The sequence below is a fragment of the Lutjanus erythropterus genome, chromosome 12, assembly GCF_056507025.1.
Source record: "Lutjanus erythropterus isolate fLutEry1 chromosome 12, fLutEry1.hap2, whole genome shotgun sequence".
NCBI classification, from domain to species: domain Eukaryota; kingdom Metazoa; phylum Chordata; class Actinopteri; order Lutjaniformes; family Lutjanidae; genus Lutjanus; species Lutjanus erythropterus.
Genome location: NC_139328.1, coordinates 2,461,400 through 2,485,107, shown reverse-complemented (window position 1 = coordinate 2,485,107; position 23,708 = coordinate 2,461,400). Strand labels below are relative to the sequence as shown.

Here is a 23,708-nt window from a genome sequence, read left to right as displayed (position 1 = left end):
TTAAAACTTCTATAAAAGTCTATACGGGTAAAAATCTTTATTATTAACAGCTCATTATATTTGAACAGTCAGTAAACTAATCGTACTGTGGCGCACCTCTCGCCGCAGGCAGCTATAATTAGCAGTCAGTGTCCCGTTCCTGTGTGTGTGTGTGTGTGTGTGTGTGTGTGTGTGTGTGTGTGTGTGTGTGTGTGTGTGTGTGTGTGTGTGTGTGTGTGTGTGTAGAAGTGTGTGTGTGTGTCTGTAGAAGTGTGGATGTGTGTGTCTGTGGGAGTTTTGGAGCTGCTCCCTCCGCTGCAGCTCACACTTTACTTCCGTGTTGTGTGTCACCGTAAAGCAGGAAGCACTGTAGTAATGTGTAGGAGTTAATCTGCCCCGCTGCTGTTTACCTACAGGTATGTCCACCGGCTCGTCCCTCATATGTCTCTAATGTGTCCGTGTGTGTCCTCCGAGTCCGCCGCAGTGTGTGGACTTCACTGACACGTTAGTTAGCTTCAGGCTAATTCCTCTGACAGACAGTCAGTGTTTATCACAGGGACTGCTGGTTAGTGTGACAGCTTTAGCCCGTTAATGAGCCTTCATATCTGTCTGTTCTGACTGAAACCGTCCGTTAAATGTGTCGTGTGACGTCGTTAACAGGTGATTTTCACGGTTACAGAGTCGTCATTCCGATGCCAGGTGAAGTGAAGCAGCAGCAGAAGCTACATGGAGGCTAACTAACGTTAACTCACCACGGACCAATCGGCGCTCAGCATACAGAGGAACTGCGGTACATTAGCACCAGGATGCCAGCCGGTAAGCTGTGTGTGTGTGTGTGTGTGTGTGTGTGTGTGTTGGGTGTGTGTGTGTGTGTGTGTGTGTGTGTGTGTGTGTGTGTGTGTGTGCGCGCGCGCGCGTGAGAGAGAGAGAGAGAGAGAGAGAGAGAATGTGTGTGTGAGACAGTGACCATAAATGTGTGTGTGTTGGAGAAATACACACGAGTGTGCAAGTGTTGCGTTTAATGTCACAGTGGTTAATTATAAAACGGACACGAGGCTTGACGTTAAAAAAAAGTGCAGTAATGCATTCACTGTCACTGCTTGTGTGTGGCAGTTAGGCTTCTGTTGGCTCTTTGCCAACTGTAGTGCAACAGAGGTATTCAGAATATTGTCTTGATTGATCAAGGTCATTTAATATGGAAACAAATCAGTGGGCATTATTGGGATTTTATTAATACTGATATTGATACTGATTAGAGATGTTAATTGATTAATTGCTGTTTAACCAGTTAAAAGTCTTTAACTGTTGGTATATGTTTTGTGTGCCATTTTGCTGGAGCTCAGTTTTTCTCGTGTTTTAGTTAGTTTTAGTCTAGAAACGCAGTAATTGTGCTTCATTTGACACAATTTTTTGTGACCAAGTTTTGTTTTTTTTGTCATCCATTTTGGATGTAACAATTCATAACTAAGTGCCAAATCAGAATTTGAATTTACATAGCTCATATTTTCAATTGGTTAATCACGCAAATTTCTGTACATTGCTTTCCATTCACATATTGCTGTGAAATAACCAAAAATAAATAAAGTACAAATACATTGTACATTTAGCTGTATACTCAGGACAAGACCCAAAATAAGAACCTTGGTGTCTCAGCGTATTTGGTATTATTTTGTTTGGTGGCACCATTTGTTGAATTAGGACAGGAGGACAAGTGAGAGCCTTATTGTTTTATTATTTTGTTAATTTAAATTGTTTTGTGCTTTGAATACTATAAGCTTTATTGTCAGTAAATACTGACATTCGTTTTGCGTCCTTGGACAGATTAATCAACTATAAAAATATATAAAAATAATAATTGACAAGGGCCGCTATTTGTGAGCACTTTACTGTCACTTGTCGTAGTCAGACTTGAACTGGGCGGATTAAATATGCTCACGTGCCGAGTTTGGGACAGTAAAAAGTGTGTGCAGGGTTGAAAACTGTGGGAGGTAGCACGACTTGCACGCAAACAGCAGCACGTTGTAAATTATACAACTTTTAATCAAACACTTAATTGTTGTTACTCTCTATCACTGCCACACATTCACAGCAGCCAAACAGCACCCGTCCCCTTCCACCTCTGCTACATAAAAATCACACATATCTTGACCTAGACCAAAGTCAGACCTTTCTCTCAGCAGCATATGAAGCTCTGTGTTTATGGTGACATGATGATTGCGTGATCAGGAGGTTGTATGTGAATCATTAATTTATCTTGTGTCTTTAAATACTTGCTGTGCTGTTTAATTTTTAATGGGACTGTCCAGGACCAAGACATGAGGACAAAGTCTGCGTAAACGAAGTTATTTTGTTTTAACAAAACAACATTTGACTTCTCCTGATTCTCCTGAACGCTGCTCTGTGCTACAGCGAGCAGACTCATGGTGCATTTTTGGAGCAGATCACATTAAAAATCACCAGGTGAACATGTTAAATTGAGTTTTCATTCCTTTAGAGCAGCTGTTGACATTCTGCAGCTCGACTGACCTTTTATTTAATCCTTAACACACACACACACACACACACACACACACACACACACACACACACACACACACACACACACACACACACCGCTGTGTACACAGTGTAGTCTGTATGGCTCTGACTATAACTTGCGTTCTGGCTTAATATAACTGGAGACTGACTTCACTTGGAATACCTGAAAGTCTTGGAATATCATTGAATTTATGTTCCAGAGAAGGAACGTCAGTGGATTGGATAAACTGCAGTGAAGTCAGGGAGACTCACAGGGTTTTTAACAAATGGGTCGTCTGAAATCATCTTGTGCAAACTTGTGTTCTACCTCCACCCCTGTTGGACAGATTTGGAAATACAACTCCAATAAAACAGTGTATGTTGAGACAAACAGTGACTGTGTTTACATGCACAAAACATTACAGTTTTTGCTTTGAAAAAGACACTGTTTCTGCTGAGCTATTTACCCAGCCAATGAAAATAAATATTCCACTAATACTGACGTTTGCATGCAGCCGTGTATACACCAGTTAATGTACTGATGTACTTCTCACTCGCTGGGTTATATTATAAATCATTTCCAAAGCATAGCAAAGCAACTAGAGAAAACTTTTAAGACATTGAAGTCACACAATAACGCAGACAAACTAACAGATCGAGGCAGTGACAGATCAGCAGTTCTCGTGTTCTGCAGGGTAAAATGACCATTTTTGTCCAAGGACTCTGGTTGCTTTAGAGAGAGGGCGTTATAACGTAATAATAATAATTTTCTATTGGAAAGGGCTCTTTGGCAGCAAGGTTTAAGCAGTGAAAAATATTCCAAATGTTGAGTCCACTGATGTTTTTTAGGTGTCAGAAATATGATTTGCTGGTGACCCTGTCCCCTGCAGCACATTGCTTCGCTTCCTTCACTGGTACTCCTGCTGCTTCTCCAAACTGGGAGTGTACCGACCGCCATCTACTCTGGCTATAGATGGATATCTCATACAACTTCAAAAAGCCCGAACTATCCCTTTGAAAAGCCATGGACATCCAGGCCTTTTGTTATTAAATGTGAACACCCACCACAGTGTTCAGGGATTCCCATCTGACAGGAGTTTTATTGTCTGACTGGTGTAGGTGGAATGAGTCAAACCTTCACAATTTAGCTTTAATTTGTCATCTTTTTCAATAATTCAGTGTTTCCCCATTGTCCTGCAGTCTCTGTAACTTTGTCAGCCGTGCGTACTGCTGCTGTATTACAGATCCTCTTAATACAACGCCAACATGAGAAGCATTACAACGATCAAACATTTTCTAAATCCTTCGATCCCCTCAGCCGCCTCCATCGCTCCTTCTGTCCTTGCGATTCCTCTGTCCCGACTTTAACCTCTCTAATCTTGAACACACGCCCAGTAGAGCGTAGCGTAAATAAACAAGATAGGAGCCCTCAGAAAGTGTGTGTATGTGCTGTCATGTCTGACAGTGTTGCTATTTCGGGAAAGTTGGACTTTGGGCGCCCTCGGCTTTCTTCTCCTCCAGCAGCTGCTCTGGCAGGTAACCAGCTGCTGTTTACTGGAGAACGATTCTCCCCTAAAAACCCAGTTGGCTGCCGAGTCGCACAACAAAGTAGGATGAGAAATCTGTGTCTGTGACCCAAAAAGTCTCCCCCGAGACGGGCTTGTTATGTTTCGGAGCAGTCGCTGGTGGTGGTATTTCAGACTGCTGATGTGTCTGGATGCCGGCGTTTCGCTGCGGGCAGCGTCTGCAGCTTCAAGGACTCGTGTCTGTAATTACTCCCAGTGGTGAACTGCTGATTGCATTAGCGGTAATGTGACACCTCAAACATCGATCCCTGATGAGCCAGTGCAACAGAATGGGGCAGTGTGTATGAGACGGTATGAACAGACTGATCTTTGGGCTGTTACTGAACTTCGTCAGAGTTTCAGATCAGGTTGGGAAAGTTTAGAAAAGCATGAAATTCTCTTTGATGAGAAATCTCACTAAATGTTTGTCCATTGTATGTTTGGCATTGACTTTGATACTTCTACGGCACTTGACTCGATTGCTTTAGTACTATCAAATATTGAAAAATTCTTTGGCATTCAATACCTAGTTTCGGTACTTAAGAGTACTCAGTGAGCGCGTAACAAGATCTAATAATGCTGGCTTTCTAAGACATTTCCTCACATGTTGTTGAGTCGTTCATCATTATTTTGTTTTTCTCACCACCAGCTCTTTGAACAGCTTCTTCCTGATGATTGGAGTGGGGGGGGGGGGGGGCGGTTTGTATATGTGACTAACTGACCGATGAAAACTTGGGCAACTATGGGCGATTTCACACCTATCTCGTTTGGTCCGGACTTTCAGACTTCTCGGTTTGATTTGTATCAAAATTACAGGTTTTAAACCTCCCCTGGACCACCCAGACTCAGGTCCGGTGAAAAGAACTGGTCTTGGTTTGGATCAAATATAGGGACATACAGCCCACGTAGGTATGGCATGTAAAGTTCTTCAGTCTGCTTGGATGACTGCAATGTGAAACCAAAACTGACTGAACGAAAACAGTGTCTCAAAAAAGCGAGCCTTGGTTTGGACCTTGGTCGGGACTTTTGGGTGTGAAAGCACCCCAAGGCTCCTCTCATCGACCAACATTTGAACAACCATTAGGGGTCACCTCAGTCATATCACACAGTCTTCCCAACATGAAGAATTTTGTCTGTTTGTCACATTTGTAGATACTCAACCATCCATTTTTTTGAGTACTTTAAGGACTTCTCATCCATGTTTCCTTAAATGTTGAGACTGAAACCTGACTCTTGATCTCAAAACCAAAGAAATGTAGAAAAGAACGTGAAGATTTCAACCTGCTGTTGTGTTCAATAATGTGATACACTAATGATCCGCGAACAAGCTAAATGGAACTGGACAAATGCTGTGATAGGTTTAATGCTGACTGAGATGCTAATTGTGTGCGTCTGTGTGTGCATTGGACAAATGAAATGAACATGTAGTGTCCACTTTCAGTGATGAAGACTGATTGTTTAAAGTGTGTTTGAGCCACATAGAGACAGAAAGTGGTCGATTTAAAGAGCTGCTGCTATTAATGTTTGACACTGATTTCCTGTGTGTGTGTGTGTGTGTGTGTGTGTGTGTGTGTGTGTGTGTGTGTGTGTGTGTGTGTGTGTGTGTGTGTGTGTGCGCGCGCGCGCGCGATGCTCCATTTCATAGCTCTCACTCCTGGGTCTGTTGTGGTCTAGAGGCTCTCATTATCCTCAAAGTGTTAACCACCTCAATTAAGTCATTATGTAGGACAAACCCGCCGTCGCTGCCGTCACTCATTCTCTGCCGCTGCTTCAGACTGAATGAACAGATAAGCACACGGTTAGATATGCAGAGATAAATGGATGGATGGAAGGAGGCCCACAGGAAACAGCTTGTTTATGTTCCTCGTTCTCGTGTCGAGACCTTTATGTCTTCCTCAGGAGAGGAATCTGCTTCCAGAGAAAAGCTGTGCACAGAGGAAGGTGGACAGAAGCTTCCTCACTTCTTTGTTTCACAATGGGACACTCATTCTGCAGTTAAAGGGACATTTTCTGGGACTTTTTAAAAAAAAACAATTTTTTACAGTTCTTACACAAAATGACCGTTGGCTCCGCAGCTGTAGCCCCTCCCTCACTGCGATCATCCAGCCTCTCGGTTTCAAAATGTCCAAGAAAAGCAGTGTCAGCCGAGCTTTCTCATTACCATCAATTTGAGAAACCAGTCACCCGAAGAGCGTTTGCTTTCCCCAGAAGTAATGTGAAAAAACAACAACAAAATTGTAATTAAAAGGCAATCAAAAGATAGTCTTGTTAATTTACTACAACTAGCAATCAGAAGTGAAACAATTACACTGTTGAGGGCAAAAAGTGTGGTGTATTCATGTTCAGTGGCGTGTTCACATCAGTTCACACATCATACGATGTCTGACTGCTGTATGACGTGGCCTAAAAATCATGTTCTCTGTTTAGTACAGACCTCAATAAATATCACATCATCCTGATTTTAATAGCTTTTTTTTCCCATGAACATAAAAATTGTAATGCAAAACTGATCATTCCATTATAAACAACAAAGAAAGCAGCAAATCCTCAGATTTAAGAAGCTGAAACCAGCAAATGTTTGACTTTTGTTTCTTGAAGAATGACTGAAATGATTAATCAATGACCAGAGTAGCTGGAAAATAATTTTCTTTCGATCATATGTTTCGACTGAACTGAGTCTTCATCAGGGCATAAAGAGGAATGGGTGTGTGATTCAAAAAACAGAACTGATCAAGAGGTCATGTGACCTTGTCACTTCACCTTGTGTTCTATCGTAGTATTTTTCCATTTCCATTTTATTTTTATGTTGTTGTTTCATTTCTCTTAAGTACACATTGGTTTTGCTGTTGTCATATATGCTATTATGATTTTTATATTTTTTTTTATATCTTGCAGCTGATTTTTAGATTGGAAATGTGGCCGTGTTAGAGTACCATTGTTATATGAAATGTAGTTTGATCAAAACATAAACAAAAAGTACATTTGACAATCAGAACTTCATCCTGTTCCCTCGTTCCACCTGCTGTTGAAAGGCTTCTTTCCTTTTACATCAGGCGTGTTTGAAGTGCTTTACGGTTCCAGTTTGTTGTAAATGTGTCTAAATGGATCTGGGCCACCTGCAGTGAGGTTTCTGTGTGTTCAGATATTACAAGTTGTGTCCAGTGAGCACACAGTCACCCAGCATGCTTCTGTATCCGGCACATTTTGGGAGTATTTGGGATGCAGAATGAATCAAAGTCAATCAAACCCTGCGGGCCCGCGTTGTTTTGATGCTCCGCCGGCTGATTGTACGTGTGCGGTCGCTTCCTGTGCTCTCAGGACGGTTCCTCCCTCAGTTGTTGGCTGTGATTTGTATGCATAGTGGAAGACGGTTTGTTCTGCAAAGGAGGATTTGGCCTAAATATAACTTCAAAGGAGGCGCGCCTCCCTCTGTTTCCTCCGCCGGTCGCATCTTTGCAAAGAGGGAAGCTTTTATCTTTGTCTGCTTGTTGTGTGACGCTCGGCTTACTGCTTTTCTGCACTTTCTGAAGGATTTCACAGTTTTCCTCTGGCCTGTTTTGTAGTTGGATGTTTGCTTGTGTCTCTATCAACATCAGACAGGTGTCGGTTCAGAGATGTTGAGCAGCAGGACTGAAGCAGAGCAACAGCAGCGTGTAAAATGGCGGCGGAGGAAAGTGTGTGAGTGTTTACTTCAGTCAACATGCTCCTGTTTTTCACTTAGATATTAGAAATGACTGTATGACAGAATTAAAAACACGCCTCCATGTGCAGGTTAACAACAAAGTATTTGTATGCAAATGATGATGTACTGAATCAGAAGAGCTTAATGGAAATAGGAGACTTTGATGTTGAAACAAACCAACATTTTGGCTCACTGATAAACTCAGTTTAAAAGACATTTTTTAAGGAATAATACACGTGTCACTCATGTTTACTGTGCTTTTCGTAGTTCAAACAGCATTTAAAATGACAAAAAAGTGTTTGAGCATTAAAAATACAAAAGTACATCAATGAGAACATCAAATTTTGCTAAAAATATTGAAGTTTTAAAATGTGATGCAGTCAATGAAAATACTGATGGTAAAGTATTCTACAAAGATAAAACATGTTGTCAAATCATATTGAAAGGTGAAAGTGTTAATGGTTGTTACACACAGCTAAGATGGAGGTGAAATTATAGATGTTCAAACTTCTATTTTTCTGAGGACTTAAACTTCTTTTTCATTCTTCTCTTTTTCTTCTCAGCTGCAGAAAAAATGCATAATACTTCAGGAGGTGGATGACATTTTACTTTTCAATATTCAATATTTATTAAAAAGCCAGTTTTAGTCTGATGTCAGTCTGACCTGCTAACCTTCGCTTGAAGAAGGGACACACTCAGAAAGATCATTTAATAGGAACTTTCTTTAAGTCATCATATAGATCTTTTGCCATTAGGATAAACAATGCAGCCTCATTTCTGCCTGTTTGTGGTGCAGACTCATCCTCTTCCTCTTTATTCTTATAATAACTACAGCGCCCACGATACCTTTCATTTCATCATCATGTTTTGACTTTATTTTCCTGCAGTTTCATTTTCAGTTAGAAAAGCAACGAGCATCATATGTAAAGGCGAGCATCCATCTTTGGTCTGAATGTCAGGTCGCCCTCCTCTCATATCCCGTGTTTGTTTTCAGAGCACATGCGACGGACGCAGCGGCCGTCCAGACGCTCTGCAGTCTGGCCTTTTTTGGATGTGAGATGCTGTTTGTGAAGTCAGTGGAAAGAATGTGTGAACACGCTGACCTAAGGGTTTCCCACTAACCCCGAGCTTCTGTGGAAGATGTTTTTTGGTTTATTTTTTTGTCATATGTTGTATAAGTAGCAAAATGATCAAATAAAACAAATAAATTTGAGACAGAAAAGAGGGATCTCTGCAGGCACAGGCACAAACCTGCCAGGATGACATGATTGAAGATGCTGGCACTTTGATAGAGCTGCAATAATTAATTGATTAATTGATTAGTTGATTATCAGCATAATACAAGGGTGTATTAGGGCCATGATAGGGGGAAGAAATGTATTAAGTTGTATATTTATTAGAAAAAAAAATCACAAATTTATGAGAAACTAGAATATTCACCTCAGAAATTCTTTGAAAATAAACTCATCCATTTATGGGAGAAAACTGAAAAATAATGTGTGTTTTTCTTTCTTTTTTTTTGTTGCTTTGCTTTGCTTTGCTTTTTAGCAATAATAAAATACGTGATGATCAATTAATTTGATGAGTTACATGAGTTAAACTTTTTTTTTTTACCTGCAAAGCCCAATACACCATTGTAGAAAAATAATCTGCAAATATGATTTGATAATTGATTCATACTTTTTCAAGCAAAAATTACAAAACATGGCTCTTTTCAGCCCCTGAAATTTGGTTACGTGCCACGATATTGTGTGATTTTGTTTATTATTATTATTATTTTGCATATTGAGGATCTTTATGTTTTGTATAGCAGGTCAGACAGACAGGTCTGTTGTTTTATAGACTGACTGATTAATAGAGAAAATAAATGGCAGATTTATTGATAAAATTAACCTTGCAAGGCAGCTGAATTTGAGAGATCAAGAATGCAGGAATCCATCTTTCCTGGCTTCAAGCAGCTCTGAGCGTGGTTTAACCCTGGTTGTAGTGCAGCAAGAAGTGACTGATTGTTTGAAAACGATGACAGCGGCTCCTGAAGAGGTTAGCTTAGATGCTGCTTTAGCATCAGTGATATCAGAACTGGACTGTACTGCTTCACTGACAGAAGAGCAGAGAAAGAGACTGAAACCTTTTCTCCCAACAAGCTTCAGGAAGAGTTTGATTTACCGACTGGCTTCACTGGCTATGTGATATGCTTCATTGGTGGTTCATCCAACCTGTCAAGTATTTATTTATTTATTTATTTTTTTGATGGTTTTGTGTAACACACCATCTGGCATCAGGTTATGATAAAATAATAGTCCTCAATGGTCGTTGCAGCCCTTGACTAAGACTGCATCGTGGTCGGTTTGGCTGAAATGTGTTATTTTCTCAGTGAACTCTGGCTGATCACCACAGGGTTTGAGGTATTTGTGAATCGGAGGTTGGCACGTCACTCTGATATCTGATATTTTCCAACTATTTTTTTGCTGATACAATATGCACATATTTTTCCACCTAATTTCAGAGAACATCAAGTCTCTCCTGTAGTGAATTAACATATGATTATGCCTACTCTTACTGCTGCTGTCCACAGATGCAAACATGCACACATTCCAAAATTCTGCAGGTTTTTTCGCTGGTGACTGTTTCACTTTGTGATTGCGATGATAATGATTGCCATAATGGCTCTTAGCATGGTCAGTTAAATTTTTAGTGTTGAAGAAATGTGATTTGGCTCCTCCTTGCCTGACCAACACAGAGCAAACACTGCAAATAGCAACTTTGCTTTGTATTTTGTGCATTTTCAAACCCCCTGATATTGATATTTGAGTGTGAAACTACTTTAATTTTGTTAAGTGGCCACCGCACAAACAGATTTAAAGCTATAATATGCTTACTATACAAAGCTTCAGTTTTATGATTACAGGCCTCTCTGCCTGTTTTCAATAACAGCAGCAGATGCAGTCATAATGAAAACAAAGCTGTTGGAGAAGTGTATATATTTGTAGATATGAGGTTAAACAGTTTCCATCAGATTTAATTTAGTAGCCTGTGTGTCTTTCCAGGACACTAAAGTGGAAGTGCGAGTTGTTTTCCCTCACTTTTGTCTGTAATTGATTTGTGGAAGAAAAGCGAGCTCTTTTTTAGATTCAGTTTGATTTACTTTTTGATTGATCGTTGTGAGCTGCTCTAACAGAATAAAAGGTGTTGAACTCCCTCTGAAAGCAGTTTTTCTCCAGCCCTTTTCACTTGTGACCCTTTAAAATGAGGCAGCGTGTGCTGATGAGTCATGAGCAGTTGAAGCAAGATGTAATTTTTCTTTCTCAGATTGAGACAAGAAGGCTAATGAAATGAAATATGTATTAAAAAACAATCAGTGGTCACAAGACAGATCATCAATCCTTGACCAGTTTCAGTCAGCTAAAGAAAAATACTTTTATTTGAAGCCAGAAATGAACAGAAATAACAGATTTCATAGAAAGAGTCTTGGAAAAAGATCATTTCAGTGTTTTTTTTTGTTTCTCTGCTGTGTTTTTAGCTTTGACAGACTCTAAAATTAGTGTCTGAGCTGTCTGACTAGCATGTGGCATGATGGTATCTGCTGCTGCCATCTGTGACACACACACACACACACACACACACACACACACACACACACACACACACACACACACACACACACGTTTGTATTGTATACTTGTGAGGATGCTGTCAGACATGTTTGATTTTTTTAGCTCCGGGATTCTCACAGTTTTGATGACAAAGTGCCAGTTTTATGAGCCAACATGTTATTGAACTTGAGATTGGTCTCATGACGGCATTTTAACTTTAGCAATGAGCACCGAATTCACCTGCCTGCAGACGAGGCAGTTGAAGAGTTGATCCATGTTTCCTTGTGGGGCGTTCCACAGTGGTTTTCCCTTCTCACTTCCACATTAAATTGCAGAGTCGATCAGTAAAATACAGCATTAGTATTGATGACAGAACATAATCCTGCGGGAAGCTTGGGCGGTAACTGGGATGACGGGTGTAACATCTGGGGGCTCATCTGGGATATGAAAAAAGAGGTTGGGAGACTGTCACATTGTGTAGACGGCTGGTGTAATGCTAGCATGTGGCTATCGTGCGCTGGGTTTGGCCATCTTGGTCCTTTTTCAGAGGGAAATTGTTTTGTGTTTTTTTTCCCTTTAGTGTCTATTGCATTTATTACCTTGTTTGTTAAGTGTCAAAACCTACAAAATGAGTTTCACAAATTCTGGATAATTGAAATACTGGCCCCTTGTCATCTGCGCCCCACAAGAATTTTATGCCATGAAAAAACCTTCAGTTCATCATGAAAAAAACTGTCGCTTCAGCGATCTCCGTGACCGTCTCAACCCCTGCTCTGAGTACACAACTAAATGCTGGACTTATTGGAAAAGGAAAGACAACTTTTATTTCTGAAGCTTGTAAAATGAGGGAAACTAGACTGAATAATACACACATACAATATGAGATCAGTTTACTTTTGTTTGTAAGCCTGTAAAGCTGATTTTGGCAAAATACTACACCATGTCAGACGCCGCATCTTAGTATATTTTTGTTTTGGGGCATAATTTAGTCCATCTTGTTTATATATTTTATCACTATTTAGTTATATTTTCCAGTATATATATATGCATACATGTATATGTGTATATATATATATGTATATATGTATATATGTATATACAAAAACAAAAATATACTAAGATGCGGCGTCTGACATTGGTGTAGTATATATGTATACATATATATATATGTGTGTGTGTGTATATATATATATATATATATATATATATATATATATATATATATACATATATACTACACCAATGTCAGACGCCGCATCTTAGTATATTTTTGTTTTTGTATATATATATATATATATATATATATATATGTATATATATATATATGTCAGCAAAAAAAAGTGTACCTTCATTAAGTGATGATCATAATTTTTTTTTTAGAAAAAAATCATTTAGGGAAGTTTATGTGTGAATAGCCCCTTGAGATGATCCATCTAGTTTTTGAGGGGGTCCAACACAAAACATACAGTAAGATACAACATACAGACATAAGGCTCTCACTAACCAACCCACCCACACATCATTACCATAAACCCACAATACACAAAATACACAAACATAAAAACACGGGAAAATAATTTGGAAGTAGATAGCACAGTGCATATGGTGCCAGAGTACTAATCATAATAATGGTGATAATAGTAATAAAGATTTCTGCTTGAAGTTACAATGTGGTGTGAGGTCTTGAGGTGGTGTGAGGTGTGAGGTTAATGCAAAGATCAGGTTTCTAATCAATTATTTTTTCATGTAATGCACAACGTAAGGCAGAACCCCCGGGAGTCCCTTTGAAAAATACCTGACGTCCTCACGTCCAAGGTCTGAATCTAAGACTGGTCCTCACATAGAAGTCAAACTGCAAAAAAGCAAAAAACCTTTACTCAGTAACACAACCACAGAGGCCCACACACACTTTACACAGATGCAAATAGATCTGACGCGTGTGTACACACACACACACACACACACACACACACACACACACACACACACACACACACACACACACACACACACAGGGCACATTTTAAAATGCTAAATTCCTTCAACAGTAGTCCCTCTCAGTAAATCTGCATGATTACACTCCAATCAGGATGATTAAAACACCTTCAACCCAACACACACACACATTCACTCATCTCCCTAGTGTGTATGTGCATATGTGTATCTTTATGTGTGTGTGTGGGTTGTTTAGCGTGTTCCCCCTCTTCTCTCCCTGGGGGATTCAGTACTGAGGGGGGTTCTGGTTGTTTTGGGCTCGACGCTGCAGAGCTGCAGCTTCACCTGCTGCAGATCTGCTGCAGATCTGCTGCTGCTGCTGCTGCTGCTGCCGGCGAGGGGAAACACAAACACTGCAAGGTCAGAGATGAGAGTCAGTGTGTGAGGGGGAGAGAGAGATAGAGAGAGGGTGGAAACACACAGAGAGAGAGAGAGAGACGGAGGCATCGAGGTCCACCTGGCAGGCCGTCCTCCGCTTCGCCTCCATCAAGATGGATTCAGAGAATAACGAGTCGGGTAGGGGGCTGTTTTTTAATTTGTGACTTGCCTGTGTTTGCCTGTGTGTGTGTGCGTGCAGCCTTGCAGTACCCCACAGTGTGTATGTGTGTGTGTGAGAGAGAGAGAGACAGTGACAGAGTAAGAGAGGCTAACAGAGTCCAGGTCTGTGTGTCGGTGAACAAGCCTGCACGGCGGCGGCCATTGATCTGCTCTCTGCCTGAATCATCGAGCCCTCTCATCCCGACCGTCCAATCAGCTGCCTGGTTCTGCTCGACTGATGCACCTCGAGACCAATCGGTGCAGATTTCATGTTGTCATAATGAGCGGGGGACGGGCCGCGATGTGATGCTGATGATTGATGATTTGTAACTCTTCTTATTGTTTTTATGAATCAAAGCTTGTGCTGTTTGACTCCAACAGCTGCAGTGTCTCTATGGGACTGAGTCACACATCATTTTAGGTCTTGAAAGCTTAAAATGCCCCAAAACCCATGTTGTTTACATTCTGGATATCTTGACCCAACTTTTAATTTATGAGTAAGTGTCTACAGGATGTATAATAATCACTTATTTTATGAAATCAGCCCGACTCTGCAGCCTTAGGAGGTTTTAAAAATATAAACATTTGACTTCATTAACCTTTAGGTCCATTTTAATACTGTATTGAATTTTAGGTGTATTTTCCTGAAGTTTAGAGTTGAGATATGCTCTCCTGCTGTATACTGCTCACCATGTGTGGATGTGATATGATTGTAGATTATTTTCATCATCGAATAATCTGTTGATTATCTTCTTGATTAATCAATTAGTTGTTTGGTCTATAAAATATCAGAAAATGGTGAAAAATGTGAAAAAAGCTCAACACGACATCCTTAAATGTCTTGTTTTTCCCACGACCCAAAAATATTCAGCTTACTGTCACAAAGAAACTAGAAAATATTCCCATTTATGAAGCTGAAATGTTGAAACTGTTATCGTTGTATGGCCTTACTCAGGTCAAACCCTTTAGTAAAACATACACACAACAAATTTGTACAGAGTATGAATGTAACAAAATATGAATTTGTCCTCCTCGAGGCAAAAAATGGTGTGTGGAACACTGCTGGTCTGTTCGGGGTTAAGACAGACAGTGTTTTTGGGCTTCTGGTGAAGCCAGCAGATGTCTTGATAATGGTTATCTGAGCAAGTAGTTCCTCTTCTGTGCACTGGTCATTGTTTACAGTCTGATGAGCAACTTGAGCTGCGAGAATGGAGTTGGAGGCTAATTTCTTTGAGCAGAAAAAAGTGAAAGAAAAGCTAAATTGTCATCAGATGATCGCTGATGGTTTGCGCTCCACATAGCCCGCATGCAACCAAAGCTGTCTCAAATGTGATTGGTCAGTACTCACAGGGCTTAAAGTTCATGCATAAAGTAAAGCTGTTTAAATTGACATAATGCTCAGTTCAGTTCATTGTACACTTTTTCTCCAGGACAAACCTTTTAGGCTCACAGATTGTTACTACAGATGGAAACGAGAAAGCTTCCAAAATCTGGTCCACGGATTCTGTCTTCATTCAGGATCAATGATTACTTTTCAAAAAGCAATAAAGTACATCTATGAATCTATCTTTCATCCAGAGTCTAAAAGAAATCTGTAGGTTTAAACCCAGTTACATCTTTTAATATCTGAACAATTTTTCAGTAGAAATTGTCAGAAAATAGCCTGGAGTATCAGCTAACTATGGTTATTATTTGCATAACATTACCATACAGCTCAGTCAGCTTTGTCCTTGGTCCCATTCATGACCTTCCTGTTATCACATACTAATAACCTGACAGATCAAGGGCAGAATATGAAAATATTTTGTATTTTCTTAGTTTGAAGCCAACTGTGTATTTTTCCTAACTTGATTTGTAGTCTGGAGGGTTTTACACCTCATTCTGTTTAAGATGGTTTCTTCAGAACCCCACATTCTGTATTCAAGAGCTGCCACTAATGATTTTTTCATTATTGATTAATTTGTTGTATTATCCAAAATACTGTTGGAATGTCTTACAAACACTGTGGTGGTCCTTCTGATGCCGCTTTAAGTCACAGTTTACATCCGTTTAGAAACACCTTGTATTCAATAACACCGTCCTGCTGTTTGTTCCTTTTGATTGAAAATCAAACCGACACAACAAGCCTCTTCAGCTCTCTGACACCAGTGTAGCTGACAGAAATGAAAACATTTTTGACTATAACGTTCCTCAACCAGTGTATAAAGAACCCCATCTACTGTTCTCTTCATGTAGACTGTGTCCACAGGTGAATCTGAGCATGAAGGCCTGTGTGTGTGTGTGTGTGTGTGTGTGTGTGTGTGTGGGTGTGGGTGTGTGTGCGTGGGTGGGTGGATGTTTGGGTGGTTTGCAGTCGTCCTTGAGCCTCCAGCTGGCAGATGTTTGATTGGCGGCAGTGCTGAAGCACCAGAGGTCATCTGTTGTCTTTCATGCTCAATTAAGTCCCTCCAACACACACTGCTACAGCACTACAGCTACACACACACACACACACACACACGATTGTGTTTCTCGACTTGTGAGGACTCTAATTTAAATGTATGTGTAGCAACTAAATGTGTAAACCTAACCTGAACTGTAACCTTGGTTTTAAAAGGAGGCTTTAAAACACCAACAACCTTCTGAAGAAGTGAGGGGTCTCCATAACATCCAAAAATGTAAAAAAAAAAAAAAAAAAAATCAAATTACTCCTCACAAAGATGGACAGACAAGACCACAAACAAACACTTCGATGCAAAGACAGGAACACACAGGATAAACACACACATGCCATGCCGTCAGAATAGCTGACAGTAAAATATACAGTGACGTATACACACACACACACACACACACACACACACACACACACACACACACACACACACACACACACACACACACACAGAGTTGCCAAACATACACACATGCATGCTACAAAAGCTGACTGCAACAATCAGCTGACTGAGCAAGAGGACATCTCTGTACACACACACACTGCTATTGTAGCATGCATTCATTTTGACACACACACACACACACACACACACACACACACACACACACACACCCCACACACACACACACACACACACACACACACACACCCCCACACACACACACACACACTCTGCAGGCAGAGGCACTCAAATACAAAACACTGAGGTCAGAGTATCAGCACAGATTAACAATTAAACTTCGGTTGGCCGTGCTGGAAGAACACATCATCCTGTCCTACTGTATTTCTTTTCTTATCGCACCAGACAGGCTTTACATAAAAATACAGCTGGGATTGAAAACTTGTGTTGCAATAATACAGTTTATATTCAATTTCAATGTTTAAACTGGTTCAGTTTCTTTGTTAATAGGCTCAGTTAACCAAAGTCATTGATAAAACCCACTTTTCCCTCTTTTCCCCCGGCAGTATGTAACCATGCAGACAGTTTTTATTAGGGATGTGTGCAGCTAGTAGTCTAGTAGATTAAATGTTGCTACCTTTGCCAGTCAGCACCAGAAATACTAATAAATACTGAGAAATTGTAGCATGTATTAATGCACAACGCTGGTTAACTGTTGTGTCTATGATGCTATGCAGCCACCTGCCACTAGGTGGCACTAATGTGAGATGGAAACATGTAATCACTGGACTGGAGCGATGAGAAACCATATCCAGCACAGGCATGTGAACGTTAACATGTAAGGAGAGCAATCTGCTGGTGCTAGCACTGTTAATGTTAGCCACAATTAGCAAACCGAAATGACATTTTTTTTTTTTACCACCATTGAGATTTTTCTTACTCAGCCTTAGGGAAATTAATCGTGAAGAAGCTACCTTTTATCTTCCCAGGTTTTGAGATATATCTCTGAGATCTTTGCCTCCAGCTCGGATGTGGACTGTTTCATTTATGGCCCTCAAAACTTATAAAAAGTAGCGATCTCTGTGAAAAAGTGTTGAAATAAGCTGACTGTTAAAGCCTTGTTTTCCAAGCCACCACCACTGTCGTTACCTGACGGTTGCATTGTGTGTTCGACTCTCAACATGTGCAGGTCCTGCTCTTTAAGTAACCAGAAAGGACATCGTGTTGAATTCTAATAGAGATTCTGTTGGTTGATTAATGCAGTTTCAATGCAAATATTGACTGTGGAGTCAATGTAACTGTCACTGAAATGATCCATGGGAGCAGCTTCCATCTTACCTTTATGTTCTTATTAAAATGGCTCCTGAGACAGAGACATTAAAGTCAATACTGAAGTTGTTTGAGGGATTATGGATCAGATATGGTCTTTCTGTCTGTCCATCTATCTGTTTATCTCTCAGCACGCAGGCTGGATTTTGGTGCAGCTTCAAGGAAGGTGGAGCCTCTTTGATGTTTGTTAATTTACAGATTTGCATCGATTGGCTGAAAAGATGATTTCATGTGCATGTTCACACCATTTGTTGCACTTTGACCTTTGGTTTGATGATTGCAGTCCTATCTGGAGAGAAACCTGTTGTCTGTTTTGTTTTTATCTGCTGATTTTCAGATGAGTCAGACCAAATCTGTCATACTTCTTTCAGCCAAGGAGCTCTCAGTTAAAACTTGATCGATGAGGACTGACTTTCAATGTGTTTGTCATCTCACTCCCATGTTGGTGCGTCCTCTGTTCTCCATTACAGACTATGAATCTATGATGGAATAGTTGTGTAATAGTACAACTGCAACTTCTCTACAAGTGTGCAAAGGTTTTATTTCCTGATGACTGTAGAAATGTCATCGGTGGGTGAAATTAAGGCTGAGCTCGAGGAGGAAAATCACCAGATCGGTCAGTGCAGATGGGATCAAAATTAACATGTAGCTGAAGTTATAATTACAATTAACCCATGGATAAACTGTCAAAATCGAGCTCATCACTAAAATTACTTGCCTCCCTGACCTTTACACTGAAAATGGCACACAAACTCTTTTAGCTGATGTGCTTGAGGCTACATTTTTTCTCAGACTTTTAGGTAGAAAAAGTGTAAAAGCCAAAACAATGTTGACGCTGAAGTTGCATCAGATTGGAGATATTTTGAGAGACAGAATGACATAAAATTGCCAGTTTTGTTCTGGAGAGTGTGTGCAGATACCAAACCTTGGTCAGAGAGTCAAACATGGGCAGACGTCTGACATCAGTCTGAAACCTCTCAGCCAGAAAATGAAATATGATTTTTGTTTGGAGTGTGAAGAAATCCCTTCATCTCTGCCTTAAGCTGCCCCCTTTTTTCTCCTGACCTGTATTGTACATTAACATTTTCAGACATTTTGCTGACATTTAACTTACATCTGCAGACATTTAGCTGACAATGAGCTTTGGTTTGGAAGTTTTTATCTCAGGTGACTGAGGTAGGTCACAGTCAGAGGTAGTAATCTGTGTTTTGTGACTTCAACTTGTAAAAGTAATTTTCATGCAGCATACTTTTAATTCAGCGCAAGCTTATTTTTAAAGAAAATAACATACAGCTCTATGGATTTTCTCTTTGATTAATTCTTGGAAATGTCAGGTCGACTGTCCGCTTCGAAAAAGTAGTTGATTCAGATGAGCTGAAGCATTTTTTTGTGTGTCTTCTCTACTGGTTTCAAACTACGCCAGCAGCTAATGCTGTAAGTACTGTTGAAATTCTGAATGATTACTCAGTTAATTAAGTATTTTACAAAGCAAAAATGTCACTTTCTTTGGTTCCAGTTTCTCAGATGTGAGGATTAGCAAATTTTCTCAGTTTTTTATGTTTGTAAATTTAATAGTTTTGGGTTTTGGTTGGAGAAAACAAAACATTTGAAGACTTAACTTTGGGCTCTGGGCACTCCTGATGGACTTATGCTTTGCTTTTATACAGTTTATTAACTAAGCAATGAAGAACAAATCAGTAGATTTATTGACAATTAAAACAGAGATGCAGAAATCCACTATTTTTCATTTCTGATCTGATTCCAGTAGCAGAATTTTGGATATCTGGCAATACTGATACAAAAAAAAATTAAAATAAAATAAATCACATCTGGAAAGCTTGTTTAGTTTGTGTAATGCAGCTCGTTTAAAGGTGTCTTTCAACCATATTGGGACACTGTAGCTGGATTGTAGCTGACATTCACATGTTCAGCAGATGCAGAGAGATGGCCCTCATTTGCATCATTTCCCATGATGCATTGCTGTGAGTTTAAGTTTGCTGTTTTATTAGTTGGCTACATTTCTTCACTTCATCTGTATATTCACACTTTCACTTGCATGAACTACATGCTAAAGCAGATTAGATGTGATTAGCGCTATTCATCTCTCAATTTGTGCTGCTTAGCTTAGTATTTACAAATAGAAGTCACATGGCTTTGTGGACTTTAGATCAGAATGTGGATCAGTAAAACATGCCTGATATCTGATGAGTGCCTTATGTCAATATCGAGTCCTGATACCGATAATTAATCGTATCGGTCCCATCTCTAATTTGTTGGAAGCCATGAATGAAATTAAAGTAGCAAAATGAAGTGACTTTTGATGCAGACAGATTATTATTTATCGCAAAATTGGCACTTAGAGAAAAACAAAGAGTTGATGAGGAGTCAGTTTAAGCTTTAAATATATACTGTTCTTTGTGCAGATAAAGTTAGGAGCAGGTGACTGTGTTGTACTGTAAATTGTTTGGGAGATGGAAGTTACTTGCTACTCAGGTATTTTTCACTGGATAAAAACTGGATTCTGACTCTGAGCTTCAATATCACATTTTTTTCTCTCCAACGTGAGTTCAGTCCAGACCGCAGAGCCACAAATTACGAGATGGGTGGGTGGGTGTTTTAATCTCAGCTTTTTAATTATGAATATTTTCAATCACAGACTTGCAGACTAGACTGGTTGAATCAATAATGGCTGACAGCTGCACTCTGAGCTGCAGACAACATCACTGAGTTATGAAGGCCTGTGTGTTCATTGATTGGATCATATAAGTGTTTGTGTGCGTCTGTGCTCGCTATTATTCATAACTCCCAAAATGACAATTTGTCTGTTTATCGTTGAGTTTTCGTATGGATTAAACGAGTTGCTCGTGAGATAGCCGTTTCTCCCTTTTCTCAGTCTTTGTGCTCAGCCAACCGGCTGCTCGTGTCTTCATATTTAGCCTAGAGACATGAGAGGGCTGTCAGTCTTGCATCTACTTCTGGCAAAAACTGCAAACAGTCCAACAGTTTAAGAATGTTTCTCAATATTTAGAGATTTCACAATCTACAATCCATAATATCATTAAAAGATTCAGAGAATCCAGAGAAATCTCTGCAGAAAAGGGGCGAGGCTGAAAACCAACTTTGAGTGTCTGTGACCTCTTGTCTTAGTACTGTATTCAGTTGAATATAGGTCCAAAAGTATTTGCAAATCATTGCATTCTGTGTTTATTTATGTTTTATACAGCATCCCAGCGTTTTTGGAATTGGAGTTTGTACAAAATGAATATGAGGTTAACATTATTAGTGCAACATGCACTTCCAGAATCCAGACTGTACGCTTACATTTTCTATGAATAACAGATAAAAGTCTGATGTAAGATGAAACTATGATTTTAACATTATGTTACAGATTTTAGAAATTTAAGATCAAAATAAGACCAAGATGACTTTGAGGTCAGATGTCGTAAATGTGTGCCTTTATTATCTGATCACAGCTCCTGTTACTTGCTCAGTTTCACACTCGCAGCCTCACAGGGAAGCATTTAAAACCGGAGGCTTGATGTTCTCATGTTTCCAAATGAAATAGGGAGTAAATTGAGACCACTGTGCTTCCCAGAATACCGAGTTCCTGGAGACTCTTTGCTTCTTTCCTGCAGGATTAATTGATATGCCCATGGCTGAAGTCCTAACGTGATCAGTTTAATTCAGTCTCTGGCAGATCCAGAAGATTTGATTGCTGATGAGATTCGTTCAAAGGCAGTCCCAGTTAATTGGATTTGCTGCGGCTTTAAAGACATAAAAACTTCTTTTACAAGGCTGTTTCTGACTCAAAAGCTTCACTGCTCGTAAACCTCACTCACACTTGACCACAGGCACTAAAATATGTTTCAGTGAAAAATAAAAGAATAAAAAAAAAACAAAAAACACTAAAATGAGATGACTATATAATTATTGATTCCTGTGATTGATCCTGAACCACCTCAATCCCTTACAGCTGCTTCATATATTCGTTAAGTTCCAGGACAAACACACCTGATTAAACTTAATAAGATATTGATCAGCTATTGATTAAGCATGCCAAGATCCAGCAAAGCCATGATAAACAGTACAGCTCATTCCATTAAATATTGATCGCTGATTTTATGATTTATTATACCTGTTTATTTTGCAGTGTTTAATGAGAGTGACTGTTGTTTGTGCTGCACTTTGCTCAGGTTTCAGTTGTGTCTTTTTTGGCATTTGTGGAACTAATTGAAATGTGGTTTGTAGTTTTCAAAAGAAAATAACAAGATCCTGCAATCTTTTGATAAAGGAAAAATGTGTGACAAAGCAGCATTATAATGAAGCACTGTAGTGAATCTATCCATGCCGGCCTTCAGGAGCTATGTCGCCCTTTATAGCACGTCACCTGTCATCTTTTTTTCTCTATGACACTTGTGTGTACAGTGACACGGCATCTCTGCATGAGTCAGTGCAGGTCCCGGGCCTTTCAGATAGAAGAGTTTGAAAGCATTTTAATGAACAAAGACTCAGTTTTTTTATTCATATTACTGCTGAACAGTCTGGAGAGACAAAATGAGCATCTGTCTTTGGTCAGTCATCCAGAGCCGAGCCACAGTTTCCACTAAATCCAGTTTCCATACATGGTCATCGGGAGCAGCTCCAGAGCTTTTTGTCTGTGTAACATCACATGTTGGAGACTGTGAGAGATCCCAAGTTAAATCTACCTGAGCCCTGTGGCAGTGGATTAATCAATGTAAACGTGCAGTAAATCCACGGTTCTCTGTTTGAGCTCAAAGGTTTAACCACAGTTAAACACTGAAGAAAGTCTTCCATTTTAAGAGTTATGTGCGGTTTGTTCCACCATGGAGAACTTAAGCTTTATTTAGGGATAAGTAGTGTAATTAATTCTTCCTTAATTTGATCATTACTTATGTTTGGAAATATGTATTTTGGCACATTATACACCTCCGCACTGGTCCTAACTGCTAACATGTCTGATCAAAGACCATGTATAAACGTAGCTCTAAACTTAACAAACAGTACAAAGTTTTTAGGATGTAAGTGATGACCAAATTAACCCAGATTAAAGTCACAGAACAGACTGAGCTTCAGGGCTCTGACTGCGTCTCTCTGCTCCGTGATGCTCAGACCTGAAGGCATCTCAGTGAGCTCAGTATAGCCGCGTGGCAGGCCTCCATAAATTGTATGGTATATGGTAATTACATGGTCCACTGCCTCAGTCTACCGCTGGACGCTCGCCATCACTTCTCTGCAGCTGCAGTCACATGACGTATAGGACGTCATGATGAATGTAGTCTGCTGTCTCTCTCAGACTACATGGGAGACCTCGGTCACTCTGGACGTTTGTCTCATTAGTTGCCGATGTGCTCCGACTAAGAACATCAGCGTTGGTTTTTGATTTTAATTCTGATCTGAGGCATTTAAAATTGATGCAGGGTTCCAATCCAAAACAAATATTATCAGTAACATTATGAAGCTGCACTGTGAACACTTGAATTATATCAACGTCAGTGTGCAGCCAGTCCAATTTAGATTCCATTTATTTATTTATAAGGACAAGACACATTAATCAACATTTCTGTAAAGGTGCCCCTGTTAGTCGGCTGGCTGATTTTCAGCTGCAGTCCTTTGGTGAGATTTTTTGAATCCTTCAGCCAAACTTTTTTAGGAT

At 39.8% G+C, this 23,708-nt stretch overlaps 1 protein-coding gene across 1 annotated transcript in view; it reads left to right on the top strand.

The window, feature by feature from the left end:
- The first annotated feature begins 273 nt into the window (after window positions 1-273).
- efr3a (EFR3 homolog A (S. cerevisiae)) overlaps window positions 274-23,708 on the top strand; it is a 152,308-nt gene continuing 128,873 nt past the window's right edge. The window contains exons 1-2 of the mRNA XM_084732830.1: window positions 274-395; window positions 659-795. Coding sequence (XP_084588956.1) covers window positions 786-795 — 10 coding nt within the window. The 5' untranslated portion in view covers window positions 274-395; window positions 659-785. The remainder of the gene's footprint in view (window positions 396-658; window positions 796-23,708) is intronic.